The sequence below is a fragment of the Cyprinodon tularosa genome, unplaced genomic scaffold (genome assembly GCF_016077235.1).
Source record: "Cyprinodon tularosa strain WSP-4 unplaced genomic scaffold, ASM1607723v1 ctg356, whole genome shotgun sequence".
NCBI lineage: Eukaryota > Metazoa > Chordata > Actinopteri > Cyprinodontiformes > Cyprinodontidae > Cyprinodon > Cyprinodon tularosa.
The window spans coordinates 65,298-81,398 of NW_024039070.1; the positions used below are offsets into that span (position 1 = coordinate 65,298).

Consider the following 16,101-nt stretch of genomic DNA (forward strand, 5'->3'; position numbering starts at 1 on the left):
CACATTGTGAAAACATATAAATGTCAGCTATTGTTCAGGTCTGTCTCTGTGAATTACAATATTAATATATTTTATTAAAAAAGGTTCTAGTTCCATTAATTCCATTTAAACATAAAGACATATTCCATATTCCCTTCTATATTGCACAGAAGGCCTTTTTCAGCCATTTGTTTCCATTCATTTTGATGACTATTTCTTACAGTTTATAAAAAACTAAAATTATGTTTGTCTGAAAATAAGAATTAGAATGTTTTATCAAACAATAACATCATTTTATGTTTTTTATATTCGTGAGGAAGATTGCTGAATTGACAGATGTCCTTAACACAGTCAATAATTCACAAAAGATATATATATACAAAAGGTTAGAGTGAGACATTCAAACATATTAACAGGAAGTTAAGTGGAAGAAAAAACTGTGGTAGAAAAAGGTAAGAAGGTGACATGGGATCATTTCATCCTCAAAAGGATCTTCATGCGAAGCACATTTTGAAGTTTGGGGGGAGCTAGGCTACAAAGAATCAAACCCAAAACTAAAGTATTGAACACATCGTGACATCATGGTTTCCTACACCGTTTTCAGGAGTCTGGAAAACTACTTTTTAGGCTACATAAAACAAACTATAGATAAATAATAACTTTGATTTCACAGATTTTTTTTTCTCATCTTAAAACGTGTAAAACTTAAGACCCGCGGGCTGAATCTGGACCACCAGGGCCATTTATTTGGCCCTCAAGAGCCAAAAAAGGCATGTCTGTCATTAAATAGAGGCATATATTTTAAAAAGCACAAAGTGGCTACAACTGCTAAATAAATGGAGTAAAACTAGAGAAGTGTGTTGTTTTTCAAAATAAAATGATTAAATTAAAGTAGGAATATGTAAATCTGGGTCCTTAACTATATCTGATATTAATGTTGCATTATGTAGTTTCCTAACCTTTGGACGCTGTAACAGAAATGGGCAACAGAACAATATCAAAATAGTAAAAAATTAAAAAACCTCCACAGATACCGTTAATGCCAGTATGTCATGCTTCCCTAGATTAAAGGTTTAATTTTCAACAGATGCAACCAGCCCTTTAAAAATGCTTAAAAATTATAAAGTGACCCAACGTGAAAATTAGTTTGACACCCCTGCCTTAGATTATCTTAATAACTATGATGCAATAATCCGTCATTATTGGGAAAGGAGGAATTTCTTCAAACTATATAATGGTATAAAGGTTTGTCAATTAGAAACTTTTTAGGGGATACTCAATGTTTTTCACAATTCTTAATTTGGAAAATCTATTTTTTGCTCTCGAACTGTTAAAAATGAGGCAAGATCTCAAAAAGCTTGCTAGGCTTGAGTTTGGAAAAAATAATTTCATCTTAAAATTAAGGATTTTATAGAAATTCTTTGACAGTGTTGCTCTAATTTCATAAGAAATGTAACCTTTGGTTTCAGAGGCTGTAAACATCACTACTGCCAAAAATAAACATTTGAAATATATCACTTTATATGTAATAGATCTGTAATATATTAAACTTAGGGTGATTTTATAATTCATTAAGAGGATTCCTTTATGTGACGAGTTATCTAACATTTTTTAATGTGTCTTTATGTAGGACGAAGCTTCCTCCTTCCTTCTTCACAGAGATGCTTCAATACTGTCTGAGTCTTACAAGAAAGAGCATTCCTTTTCTTCATCTGAGCTTTGCCTTAATCCCCGCCCTCCGTCCGAAGTCCAAAGTGCTTCATTGCTTCGTTCTCAAACATCCTGTGAAGGCCTCTCATCCTCACCAGGACTGCTTAGCCCCTGTGTTCCCACATGTGACTGTGCCAACTGTGCAGCCTCTGCCAAGGCCCTGCTCTCCATAGATGAACAGCCATGCATCAGCTCACTGCAGAAAGAGGAGACTGAGGATAGGATCCATATAAAGACCAAGCTTCCAGACATCCAGTCTGCCTCAGATGTTCTCCCCGAGTTGATGAAAGCAGATTTTGAGGATGAGACACCTGCAGTGGCTTGTCATCTTGGCCAACAGCAGGAGAGCCTTATGCAGCTGCATCGTTCGGGGCTGGTCCGGCGCCGAGCGGAGAGGCTTGAGAGACTTACAGGAATGTCCTTCCAGGAATGCCAGAAGTCTAAGAGTTGCTCCTCTCAAAGTCAGGAAAGGGAGGATTCCTCCAGCTTTAGAGGGGATTTTGCTAAAACTTCAACCCCATGCCAAGTGCGGTTAGAGCCACTGGTAGTGCCACTGACCAATGAAGCCTTGTTGGGGGTAGTGGGCTCAGGGATGCTCACGCCCACCTCCTCACCACATGGCTCCACTCTGACACGTAGCTCCAGTAGTGACAGTCTGCGCAGCGTCTGTGGAAAACCTGGCCTGGTGCGTCAAAGGGCACAGGAGATTGAAACCCGAATGCGGCTGGCGGGTCTAACCGTGCCCTCGAGGCTGAAGCGGTCCAACTCGCTAGCCAAGTTGGGCAGCCTCAATCTCTCCTGCGATGACCTTTGTTCCACCTGTTCTTCAGATGCAGGGACACTGCTGCTCTTCTCTCTGTCCCCTGAGCCGGACCAAGGCCAGGAGTGGGACTCCCCGACCACCTCATCATTGTCCAGACCCTGCAAGGACCTGCATACTCCTGGGAAAGCACTCCCAGACGAGCCTAAGAGCTGACAAATCACGATGAACTCACATACTGTACATGTATGATCAACTCACCTTCCCTTCTGTCACACTGTGGGGCTGGAGAGGGTTGCACCCATTCTGGAGACAAGTCGAAACTGAGCAAATGAAAACACAAGAAAACAATGCCAACTCTTACACAAGGAGGCCACAATGTTTCTTCCTCTGCTTTTCCCGGTGATCAAACTCATACTGCTGTATCTGACAAACCTGTTAAGCCATCAGATCACCTCTAACTCTGAAACACAGACAAATAAGTGCCTTAGCCAAAAGACCTGAGGCTCAGATCTGTGAGACATACTGCATGCTGGGGCGGTACAGAGCTCTGTAACCTTTAACCTGGTTTCCAGCGGCTCATACTTTACCTTTACCTGGCAGCTACGAAGTTGTAGCCTGCATCCTCATCGAAGAACTTGAATTTATCAAAGAGCTTCACAGAAACGTAGGGTTTGGTTAGGTGAAAGCAAAGTTGTTTATCCAAGATTTTTTTTTATGAATTACCTCATTTTGCTTTCAGTAAGCATTCATCCTGAAAAAAAATAAAAAACAGGCCAAGATTTGACTCAGGAGTTTTAAAGTAAGGCTCTGTAATAGGGTTATAAACAGTTAATGTTTTACTCCTAATAGGTACGATGAAGCTCTTGGAGTCTTGATTTAGCACAGTTACAGCCATTTTCCTTTCTCTCTACTGGAAAGTTTGATTCTGATAGTAAATGAAAGAGGGAAGAGCTAAGAACCAAATGTGGCTTTACAGCAAACAAATCCCTGAAATAGTAGCTTTTAGCATGTTTTCATAATACCTGCAGAGGTATTTGAAATTTGGTATTGACATTGGAGTTATTTAAAGGAAAGCCTCTCTACCATAAACCTAATGATTTTGCTCCCTTCACAGGTAAAAAAAAGGTTAAAAAACAAAAGGACTTCAGTTATTTATAAAGACATTTTGTTTTCTCTGAGCTTTCCAGGTTCTAAGCTAATGGACGTTTGAAGCTTTTTACCTTTTTAGAAGTACCATTCATGGTTTGTTTCATTAATCTCTGAACAGGAAATTGGGAGTCAATGTGACATATTCCTTCCGGGGAAAATACGTCCCAGCTTCCCTCTTGTGGACCCTCGTTTATAGACTTTAGGGTTACTGTTAAAACCATAGCAATGAAAAAATTGTTCTGCACATCATTCTGCACATATAAACATCACTAACGCTTATTGTTTAATGAACATCAATAAGTAGTAAGAGAACAATTGAATTAATGCGACATACATAATAAAGAACTACTACAAACATATAGAGTAGGAAAGTTTAACTGCTGTGGTATGTATATATATATATATATATATATATATATATATATATATATATATATATATATATATATATATATATATATATTCCAGTCGCCCTGATTTTCCGACTTCCAATTTTTGGGAGCTTTACAGTAGAAATGTATTACTCTAAAGTTCAGGCTTACATGAACAAACTCAACACTCCGTTAAACTCCCATAACAATAGGCTGCAGTTGGTGCCGTTGTCGGTCTGGCTAACTAAAAGATGTTTTGATGACATGCAAGAAGTGGATTCATGTGAAACCGATTGGTTTTAATTTTTATGCTGAACTGCATGTTTTTGAAAGATGAAATCAGAGACGCCCTCCTAAGACTATTTCCCTTTTGACCCTGATGGCTTCCTTCACTCACCTGATAGTTTTGAGTTAAAAAAGAGCTTCAGATGAAACAAAAAACAACTTCAAGCACAAGAATTAAGTTCAATTCTTTAGTTTTCTTAACCTGTTTGGAATGTACTATTGTCTAGATGACAGAATCTACACTATATCCACGTTCTCATACAGTTTGACTTTCTGCTGTCCAGAAACCACCCCAATCACCATAATTATGTAGAAGTTTATGCAAATATTTATTATTTGGTCATTCTTTGAACAGGAGTTCTCCACAGGCTTAAACAGTCATGTTGTCTTAGGCTTAATCATACTTTTTTTTGTATTCCCACCTGCCAATCTGCTTTAGGTGAACCAGAGTTAATTTTCCCTTTGGTCCAAACAACTGGACAGAGATGCACCTTTTCAACTTGTCTTCTAGTCTAAATTCAAATCGACCTCGTTCCATCCCGACTAAAGAAAGCATACTTCTCTTTAGATATAACTAGTATCAAAACCACACCTGATCTGGCATTTGTTGATCAGCAACACTATTACCAGCATTCTGCTGCTCTCCTTTGGTTTGCAGGCAGCCTTTTCCAATGTGGCTCCAAAATAAAATGTCTAAAAATATAAATGAATGAGCTGCTCTCTACATTCACAGTGATTTTGCAGCTGTGATAACAGCACGGATATGCAAAACAGATGCTGCAGGAAGGCATTTCCAGTTCTATGCAATGTCGTGCCCTAGTCATTTCTGTCCATTAGGAGCAGCAATCATCACAAGAGTGGCTTTGTTGATAGATTATATTTCATTTACAAAAAGTACAACTTAAAAGCGAACAAACAAGTAGATCAAAGGACTTGGTGTGAGTGTACACTTTATTTTTCCCAAGTTTTCAGTACTTTATTATAATAGCTCATTTTAAAATAACAATATTACTCTCATAAGGTCTTAAATTTAAACCCATGAAAGCTTACAGAAGCTTTGTTCCTTTCTTGTTGTCTTACAATACCAATGACACCTTGGCTGTGTCCGAACGCCCGCTCTAATACCCCAGTCACTATAATGAATATATAGCAGACTTTATGGTGAAATCAGTTAACTGACCGTCGGGACGGACGATCACTACTTTTCGCTCCTGCTCCCCGTACGGTGCCTCCGCCATCTTCTTTCTATCTCGTCCCCAAAATCAATCCCAGGGTGCTTTTTGAGGAGAGCTATTCCAAAGCATTCTGGGATTTATCTGCTCATCTAGTGACCATGGATGCACTGTACTTTTCAAGGTGCATTGTGGGAAATTTTGATTCCACTATTTTTTCATCCACTATTCAGACACTCATAAATGGAGTAACCCCTATATATTGCTTTATGTAGGGGTTAGGACAGACGTTCAGAGAGCCATTGATTATTTTAAGGAACTTGAGAAATGTGGCGTTGCACCACCATAAATCTCCCCTGTCAAATAGGTACTGAAAACAACATGCAAAACAGTTTTATTCAGTGACAACAGAAGTGGTATTAAAACCAAGCAATTCAATAATTTTGAGGTAATCAGGCAGTTATCCTGAGCGGAAACTTTCAAGTCCCGTTCTCAGTGTTTTTTTTTTCCATACAGGATGATCATTGGTGTCGTGCTGCTTCCTATCTCCACTTCCTACCAAATAAATTTGGCTGCTGTGGTGTTTACCACCCAATGCATTTGAGAAATTGATTAAAAGGTATATGTGATAGTTTTTGGATAAACTGTTTTAATTTTCCTGAAATTGAATTGGCTAATCTTTAGCTCCAGCCTTCAGAAACAACTACTCAAGATTTGTGCTAAATTAAGACACCAAGAGAGTTATCCGCTACAGGTAACATATCAATATAATTCTGAATATTACCTTTAATTGAGTTTCCTTTAGTAAAGTGTGGTTACAGACAACTCTAAGTGAATGAATGAGATGGGTAAACCAGAGGGATACTTGCTGTTTTCAACAATCAGAACATAATATTTTTCTGAGTTTGTTGTTCCTTTTGCACTGCTTTTTTTCATGGAGTCGAGTCTGGCAAACTATCTTCCAAAATAACATTACAGTAATGTCATTAGCCTCAACATTTCCTACATGGTAAAATATTTTGGGGGAGGGTAGTGACAGGGAACAATGCAGCATGGCTTGAGATCAAAATAAAAATGGCGAAGTGTGTAAGTCAAGTCTTACATCTGTGTAAACATTTCTGACTTATAAAAAAGAAAATACAGTGTAAACACTACCTGTAAGCGTTCTTTGGCGCGAATTCAGTTCAAGTGCTGCCAATATTTTCAAGCTCATTTGTTGCTTTTTAAAATATGGGAGACTTAAGTTTTCTTTGGCCTCCTCATAAATTTGAGACTGTAAGAAATATGTGAACCATAATGTTAATTGCGTACATACTGAAATGCTGTCTCTTTGCACCTTTCAGAGTAGTTCATGAGAATCTGAGGAGTCACAGGGCTCTTAGCTGTTAAGCTTTTATGCTCATATCATCAGTGAGTTTTAAAGCTTTTGTGACAAAGTTCACAACAGGTTACTTCACAGTTTTGTAACCTTTTTCTTTTTATATTTTAATTATGCAGTAATTTTTGTACTGTACATTGCTGTAGTTTGAATGCATAATGCACTTTTTATGTTGGTGAGAAAATGATGTTCTGTATGTGTTATGGAAATAAAATCCTCTTTTACATAATTTACTTGGAGTACTCTGAGTTCCCTTCTTTAAATTCTGCAAATAAATCATCTGTTCATCTAAACTTCTAATGTATAGAAAACTTTTTTGGCGTGCTTAGTAAAAAAGGTGACATTTAATGTAGTCCTGCATTGTTTATACTTTTATTTCTTTTAGAAATACAATAGTCTAGGGAAACACTGTTTTATATGGCCAATAGGGCTTAAAAATTGAATCTCTCCAAGGGGTTTTCCCTTAAATCCAATTAACCATTTGTTTATCTTCTTACTTAAATTTCATAATGAAAGTTCAAATGGTAAACACTGCTTTCGAAAACTAGCTTTTATTTCAATCATCCCCTCTGCCAGGTATCTTAAATTAAAGGTAACACATTTTATTACTGGGAAAAAAAGAATAACACTTCACAACAACAAAAAAGAAAATACAACACTAAATGTTTGCAGAAGGTGGTATCACATTGAGACAGTTTATCAGTACACATCTAAGAACAAGTAGTGATAAACTGGTGTCACCCTGAGCTATGGAAGCCCAGTGGGTCAAATTGTGGAAAAAAAATCTTGATTTTCCAAAAATTAAATCTATTAGGGTCTTTGGGGTTTTTTTCTGGAGTGAGCTTCCTGTCAGAGAGAAGAACTTTGCTGGTGGCTGAGCCGACCTGTGTTGCTGCACACCTGAGAACATTTCTCAATCAAGATGACTAGCGCATGTATAAGAAGGCGAGGGGTAATTTCTCTCCTCTGTTGCAAGTACCAACGTTCTTCGATCTCACTCATGGACCTCTGGGATACAGTCTGCAAAGCCCACTGAATCAAACCCCTACAGATCCATGCTACCTCTCCTTCATCTCTCAAACAAGCAAAGCAGTCATCATTTGTCATCAACCAACTCCTTCCTGATTAGTCTGCTTTCTCCCCTCAGAACAACCAGAAAGCTCAACTGATCTCCTGCATTTCTCCGCTTTGAGATTCATGTTGCTTTTTGTAAATAAACACTTAAAACTCACTGGTTTTCCATTTGATGCTGCATGTGGGTTGAAAAAAAAAAAATACAAACCAACATGACAAAATCTTCATAAAGAAAAATACTCCATTCATTTCTGCTGTGATACAACAAGGAGAAGCCTAAAACAAACAGGACGGGGATCCCAGAGGACCAAGGTTGGGGACCAATTAAGGTAAATTTGTTTGCCATATTGTTCTGTAACTTTAAGTTGTTATAAAATTCCATGCAGCTCTCTATATAACTGAGGATTTTATATCGAGTTACACACAGGCAGACTTTGTTTACAAATTTGTCTTCTAAATCATTTGCTTGCAATTAATTGTATTTTATCTGTCTACAAATGCACATTAGAGTTTTCAGGTTTTTATTTAAAAGAAAACCATGTCTCCTTTCACTTTAAGTTTTTTTTTTTTTTTGTTGGTGAGAATTAAAAACCCAACAAAACCCTCTAAAGTATTTCATCATGATTTAAAAAAAAAGTATGGAGTCCATATTGTGGTATGAATTACATCATGGTGCCCTTGTGTGTGTTTTGGCAGGGGAACCATTTTCTAACAGCCAGGTTACATAACATTTGACTTTCCATTACTTTCTTCATGACATCAGGGATTACTTAAGTTAAATGCTACTGAGCATCCTGGGTCTATATGACTGGAAATGAGCAGTTCTCTGTGTAATGTTAAAAAGGTAGAGATGATGTTTACTGCTGTTTTTTTTTTTTTGTGAACACCCATATACATTTTTCCTAAGACAGTACTTGATAGATGTGTTAATATTTGACTGGTGTTGCAATGTGGAAAACAGACAAGGTGTGTGGATTATAGCGGAAAGGTGTCAGTTGTTCAAGTGTGCCAAGAAGTCTGCTTTGAATGAACAATCATCTTAACACTAACATTGTTTATTTGGTTAGTTTGGTTATAAGTGGGGTTAAAAGTGACCACTTAAACAAGCACAGAAACACTGACCAGTGAAAATACCAAGCACTCTGTCTAGGAAAAAACAGTGCAGCCGATGGGTGTGGTCTAGTCCCTCTTCTTCTGTCGGTGGATTCTTGGCTGCTGCTGTTGCTCTTTTGTTTTATTATCCGACAGTGTATCCTGTTTTGGTCATTACTATAGAGACAGCAAGAAACAATTGAAAGGCTCTGAGCTGTTTTTCAGATGATGTTCCAACCTACTGGACATACCCAGGCTGGTTACAACAGTAATGACGGCTAAGGCCCTAAAGGAGATAACGCTTTTATACTATACCACATCTGACAAGCAAACATACCTAGTAAGGGGGAAAACTGTGAAACATACCAAAAAAATGTAAGATGAGAAGCACATGTTCTAAACTCCAGTACGTAAAGTAGAAAGAAACATTGAGAAAAGGAAACAAAACTAACCTAAAACTAATTTCAAAAGATTTGTAAATCCTATGAGATTAAAGAAAAAGTATACTTAAAATAGTAAAAGAACCTTTGGCAGGTATAATACCCAAATCCAAACATAATACAACACAATACATTTTTGTGCTGTAGGTTTTTTTCAGGTTTTACATCGCACTACATTACACTCCGTATATCCCTGGGCTTTCTGAGGGTTTTATCATGCTTTCTTTAAACTTTGGCACCTTTTGTAACCTGGTGTTCAACTATGGCAACAAACAGCCCTTGTTCAAACACCAGGAACTTTAAACGTGTTTTTCTTTTCCTCCAAAATGAATTATCACCTAACTGAAATGAAAGGAAGTCCATACATGGTTTTAAACATTTTTCTTGCAACAGAAATTTAAAACATGTGACATCCACATCTTCCCCCTTTACCTGAATCCTAGCAATAAAATACAGCACATTCAATTCATATTTAGACATTGAGTATTTACATTTATGAGTAAAATACAGTAAAATATGGCTATCTGTTGAGGCCTTAGAGGTTTATGAGATAATAAACAGCACATTGAACACCAAGGAAATAGGTCAGGTATATAGTTACAGGGAAGTTCAGTAAGTCAGAGTATTAAACCAGCTTTAAAAGCATCTAATGGGTCGCTCTTTAAATGATTATCTGAATCATCCTGTATACCATATTGGTGCGGTACTATGGTGAGGTTCATCTTTACCAGGGGAAGCTCAGTAGGAATCAATTCAATATCATTTTGGCTCATTTGTTTATCGTCTTCTTTTATTTTTTATCAGTTCAATTTTTTTTTTTTTTTATCGATTAAACTGATGCATATGTAAAAGCGCAAAGATACATATAGGAATACAAATCACAAGTTCACTTCACTGAGTACGTCTTTGTATAATCTGTATCCTAGTCTTCATGGAGATGAAGATTAAGTTAAATAATTTTCTAAAAGGTTTCTTCAGATGGTTGCAAGTTAAACTGCGAGTCCAAGATTTCCTGATTGTGTTAGTCAAATGTGCAGTGACATCACATGGATGTAATATAAGGCTCCCATTGCTTGTGCCATTTGAGGGAGGACTGATCATCACCAAACGACCAACAAAGAGCACTGTGTCAGTCCTGAGCGAGGTGGGAGAGACTTGGCCAAGGAATCCTTACTGGTAAGTATCAGCTGCAGTGATCAATGTTATATTCACCTTATTACAGGAGCACTGAGTTTTCATTAACTTTGCTTAAACCACATTTTTGTTGGTGTGGTCTTTTCATGGCAGGTCGAGCAAAAAAAGCTATGTTGTCTACAAACGAAAAAACTTCAGTCTGTGAGAAATTTGCAGTTCTCTTGTGATGATCTCTGAATAAGTTAGAGCAGCAGAGCACATGGTGATCAAATGACCAGTTCAGGGAGTTTAAGATAAAATAATGAACCAGTTGTTGGAGGGAAAGAATTTGCTAAAGGGAAGGAGTTCCCACCAAGATGCAGAGGCTGGAAAATTATCTTTAAAAGTAAATTCCTCTACATACTGACATCAACGTCAACATGATTTTAAGGAAAACAATACAATGATACCTTCCTTGTTCTACCGAAGCCCCCCTTTATTCTGTCTTTAGGGTGTTTGTGCTATGTAGCCTGCTAAGTCGGTCTGTGAGATGAGAAGACAACAATCAGTCATATGTTTTCACACGGACAGGGCATAAGGACACGGCCAGGAAACAGACTCATGCTCCAGACTAATCATTGTTCATTGTGCTGCACCATTTGCTCTGCTTACTGCTGCAGATTTGTTAGTGCAAATCCATTTAGCAATTAGACAATCTCATGGAAAAGTTTTTTGTCTGCAAGAAGATCCTACTGAGCACGGTAACAATTATCACAGTTTTATGACCATGAATAAAATAAATATACCCAGATTTGTGAGTGGAATGTTTTGGCTGCACCCAAAGAGATATTTTATATGTCATTATGATGAATATTATGCTAGGAAAAAGCAATGAGGGGCATCGAGTCAGTTCTACAAGTCACATGTTGACAAATACTAAAGATTCATGATTTGAAGACGTGAACAGTTGTGGTTCTTGCCACCCTGAATGAGTCCCTGTTTCTTCAAACACCCCATATTATGTTAATTATAAAAGTCAGTTTGGATTTCATTAAAGAAAATACTGAGGAAGCAACTTATTGTGGGCAGAATGAAAAACTTAAAATCCAACCGCATTTCCAGAGTAAAGTTAGCAGTAGAATAAGGCAACATCTTCTGCCAACATTCTATTGATCAGACATGCAAATAATCGATGAAAAACTAATTTAGGGAAATATCTGACAAATCTTGCAAACCTACCACTGGGTCAAATGTGGACTGAAGCTGCCAAGATTTAGGTGAAAAGAATAATCCATTTTATGTATCCAACCTTGAATTACTTAACAACAAATAGAGTTAAACAAATAATTAATCTTTGTTTTGTACCCACGTAATGTTTGCAGACTCCTAGGGATGACTGGTGACAATCTATAGCTATCAATGGACAAATGGTAAGGTACACCTTGTGCAATGCACGGACAGACTATGAGGAAAGCAGAACAGATATTATATACATATATATAGTTTTAATTTTTCAAATAAAAAGACATAGTCTTGTATTCCTGTTTAGGATCTGCATATAAATAGCATTGAGACATTTTATTCAAAATAATGACCAGATTTGACAAGAAACACACTGGAAGATGTAAAAAGGAAACCCTGTAATAAATGAAACCCAGCAAATAAAGGTAAGAGAGATCCCAAACATGTAACGGAGAATAAGATAAGCAAAGATAATCAATAAGAATTTAATAATTGACCTAAAAAAGTCTAAATCAAAGCAGAAAATCCACTTAAAGCCAAAATCCCAAAGATCATAACAAAGGGAGAAAACGTCTGCCATTTCTGCCATCTGCCAATATCAGATCAAGCTCTGAATTCAAACCATCAAAAATCTGTCCTAAGAACTGGAAGCCAACAGTTTGGTTAAACGAAAGGCTCTGCAGGTGTCAGAGTGTGGTTTACCTTGTGGTTTTCTGCTTGTAAATATTGAGCAGCTATTACTAATGAGAATAGTCTTAGAATATAGAGAAGGGCTTTGATTCACATTGCTTCCCAACACTCAGCGTTCCAGAATATGACTTAGTGTCTCTGTTTTGTGGTGGTAACTTTAATGTCCTTCTCTGCAGACTGACATGGGACAGAACCAGGACAAAACTGAAAGTGGAGAGCAGGTTCCTCATGAGCAGCTGGAAGAAACTAAATTATGCCATAACTCTTTAGGTTTAGATACTCATTCAGGTGAGATCAAAGAGGGAGAACGTTTATGCGATGAAGAAGAAGAAGATGAGAAACAGTCGGATGACCCACAATGTTATCATCTAAATGAGAGCCCAAGCTATGAACCAACAATAACTTCCATTGAGAGGGATAATCGGCTGTGTGAGAGCCAGTACCCTGCAAGGGAGGTGAGACAGGGAGGGGCTGCAGAAAAGGAGGGCGGAGGTGAGCATGGAGGAGGAGGCTGGACTGTTCCTCTGTCTCCACATGAAACTGAGAAGAACCCAGAGAGTACCTTAGGAACAGACCGGCTTAAAACAACCCAAAGAACATCCAAGGTTAACAAAAACAAAAGGAAAACTGTGGAACAGCTTCAAGCATCTACAAAAACCAGGATGGAGCATCAGGCAGAGGAAATTTCCCCACCCAAAGATGTAAACTCAGAGGAGGCATGCACTTTGGAAAACTCTAAGCAAGACTCTGTGATGCTGAAGACCTGCACCCATGGAACTCATACAGGATGTGAGTCGCTGTTTGTTCAGGACCTGAATGAAATTATAGTGGATGAAACTGGAAATGAGGATACTAAGCTCTGCATGGGAACAGGCAGCTTCTTAACTGAGAGGAAGGAACCGCCTCCAGCTCAGCCCCTACATCCTTTGGAAAACAGTCTCCAGAAAGAGTCTTTATTACACATGTGTGATACCATTGAAGAGGTGACCCCAAAAGAGAAAACAGAGATCAATGAAAAGGAAGTATCACTTAAATATGCTTTAGAGTACACCTCACCAGGGCCAAAGTGGACTGATGTATGTGAGCAGGAGACGCAGCCTTCACACCCTGATATGGCAGAAACAAACAAAGCATCAGAATCAGGACCAAACGGGGTGTTGGATACTGAGCCAAGCTCTATTCTAGAGAAGCTGCTGAAGAGAAACAAAACAGAGGCAACCCCATCCCTTGCTAAAATAAAAGAGGTTTATACCAACACAACAGAAGGTCGGGATGCTGATAAGGTTCTTAATAACACATCAGCAGCAGCACTGAGCGACCAGAACTACCAGCCTGTGCTAGACACAAAAAGCTCTTTAAGCAAACAACCTGAAACAAATTCTGCATCAAAGGACTCCCACATTGAGATGAGAAACGAGATTGTCCAAAATACCTCATATTTGGTTTGTTTGCAGCCTGAAGCCAGCGGTAATTCTACGTGTGAGAGCTCACAAACTGAATCACATTACTTAAGGGTTAAGAAAAATAATTCAACAGAGGAATCAGTGAAAGCAGATGGAGAGATAGGGTCAAACATAGGCCCCTCAGAGGAAATGTCTGCATTTGGCTCACAACAATCAGCTGTTTCACACAAGACAGCATCATGTGAGCTGCCTGATGCGATAGTGGAGGAATCTAAACCTTCCTTGACTGAGTCCACACCAAAAGATAGTAGTGGGCAAATTACCAACTCCTCGCAGAGTCTTAATGAGGAGACCGACTCTAATATTGTTGGACATCCTTCATCGGTAAAGAGTGAAATCAATAACAAAACATCTGGCTCTGGTGGAGCAGATTCTCCATCAGTTGGTAGGGCGGAGGAAAAAGAGGACCCCAAAGAAACTGTCTCACCACCTGTTCACCCTGATGCACCTTTAGGAGCAGTTGGGTTGGTTTTCATACAAGAAAGCAGCAGGGTCTCATCCTGCACACAGCCGGATCCTCAGAGTCCTAATTCTGAAAATGCTCATGCGGAGGGACCTAATGTGGAACCTTATAGTGAGAAAGACATTGTCTCCATGAGAGACAAGTCTCAGAGCTCTCCGAAACCCAGGCCTGTTTCTGACCTTATCAAGGAGACAATTCAGTTGCATGAAAAGCTGCAGCACCATGACCGACCCAAACCAGCAGAGATTAAGCCTGCTGAGGAACAGGCGCAATCTGTGAAGGTGGCCCAGATGAAGGCAGCTTTTGATTCGGCTCAGAGATCCCCAGACAAGGCAGTCGAGAGGAAACCATCAGTGAGGAGAGGTAAGGGCTTCCATGCAAGAACAGCAGCATCCCTGTCTTTCTTTAGGACACTCTTAAAGACCAACCTCTTCAAAGAGCATCTCTTCCTAACTCTTACCCATACCTCTGTACCCCTCTACTACTCTTTCTGCACTTCCCCCTCTCTCTTTGCTGTCCCCACTGACTCTGAATAGGGATTTTTCCTCCAGACAACATACTGTCATATTGATGATAACTGTAAAATTGTGTCTACTTTTTAAGTTGCTTTGGACCAATGCATAACCATAAACAATGTGGTAAAAACCTTATGCAGCTGTGAAAAAGTATTTACCTGATTACATCTCTCTCGTCTAGTTATGATTTCCCAATTAACCCTGTTAAGCCTAAAACATTAAATATTTGTCAGAAAAATCTTATCTTTTGAAACTAGTCTTCTGAGCAGCGAAAAAATAATAATTTCAATTCGACAATTTAGTTGTTTAATCTGTGATACCTAAGCATTTTCTGTTTATTACGTGTCTGTGTGTATAAATCAGGCTTTTCAAGAGAAAATAAAACAGTGATGATGCAGAGGTTTTAAAAAACACATACAAACTTTTCAAGTGTCTCAGCTGAATTTTAATTCAGACTCTATTAGATCACTCCAAAATATACATATTGAATAATTTTGTCATTCAGAGATTAGTTTGCTCTTGTGCTTTGAAAAAACTATTTCTTACCTGGAGTTAGAACATCCAGAACATTGAATAAAATATATACATCACCTTTCCCACCTAAGAAAAAGGTATAGAAAACAGATGTTGGAACTGCTATAGGGAGACAACTTTACTCTGAATTTGCAGAATAGCGCCATCTTCTGGGGAACACTTGAACTGAATGGAAATGGCTTTCTAAAGAAGTTTAAAAAGCAGTTTTTAAATTTTGTTTAATGATTAAAACGGTAAATCTGTCTATACATTTTTAGTTTTGGTTATAATTTTACATATGTCATATTTAGAGACGAAAATAAACTCAATAATTTAACTAGGTTTTTTACCAGGTTAATGAAATATAAGCATTCTTCAATTACTCTAGAAAAAACAACTTTAAAAACACTTAACAAAGAAAACTAAAAGAGCACTCCCTTATAGAGTTTGTGATGTCACCAAAGAAAGTTCGCGGAAAGTTTTTCTTAGAGGATAAGATTTTTATCAAGATACATTTACAACAAAACAGTAGGTTAATAAGACAAAAAAATGACCATGACATGCTGTTCTATAAGATACTAAATGTATTAAAAGTGAGTTTCATTGGTTTTGCTAAACAGCTTTGCCTTGAACTGGAAGACAAGCTCATCCTGAAGTAACCAGCGATGTATCGGTCGAACCGAGTCAGC

General features: G+C 38.1%; 2 protein-coding genes across 3 annotated transcripts in view; both read left to right on the top strand.

Annotated features, from left to right (window-relative positions):
- The window catches only part of ssh1a (slingshot protein phosphatase 1a), a 28,889-nt gene extending 24,897 nt beyond the window's left edge, over nt 1-3,992 (top strand). For both annotated transcript variants that reach the window (XM_038295456.1, XM_038295457.1), the window contains one exon: nt 1,610-3,992. In XM_038295456.1, coding sequence (XP_038151384.1) covers nt 1,610-2,665 — 1,056 coding nt within the window. In that variant the 3' untranslated portion in view covers nt 2,666-3,992. The remainder of the gene's footprint in view (nt 1-1,609) is intronic.
- Nucleotides 3,993-10,504: 6,512 nt separating this feature from the next.
- On the top strand, nt 10,505-14,920 carry si:ch211-108c6.2 (uncharacterized protein LOC559375 homolog). The gene is made up of 2 exons (XM_038295568.1): nt 10,505-10,589; nt 12,635-14,920. The coding sequence occupies exon 2, from the start codon at nt 12,641-12,643 to the stop codon at nt 14,918-14,920; it is 2,280 nt and encodes a 759-aa protein (XP_038151496.1). The 5' UTR covers nt 10,505-10,589; nt 12,635-12,640.
- The last annotated feature ends 1,181 nt before the right edge of the window (nt 14,921-16,101 follow it).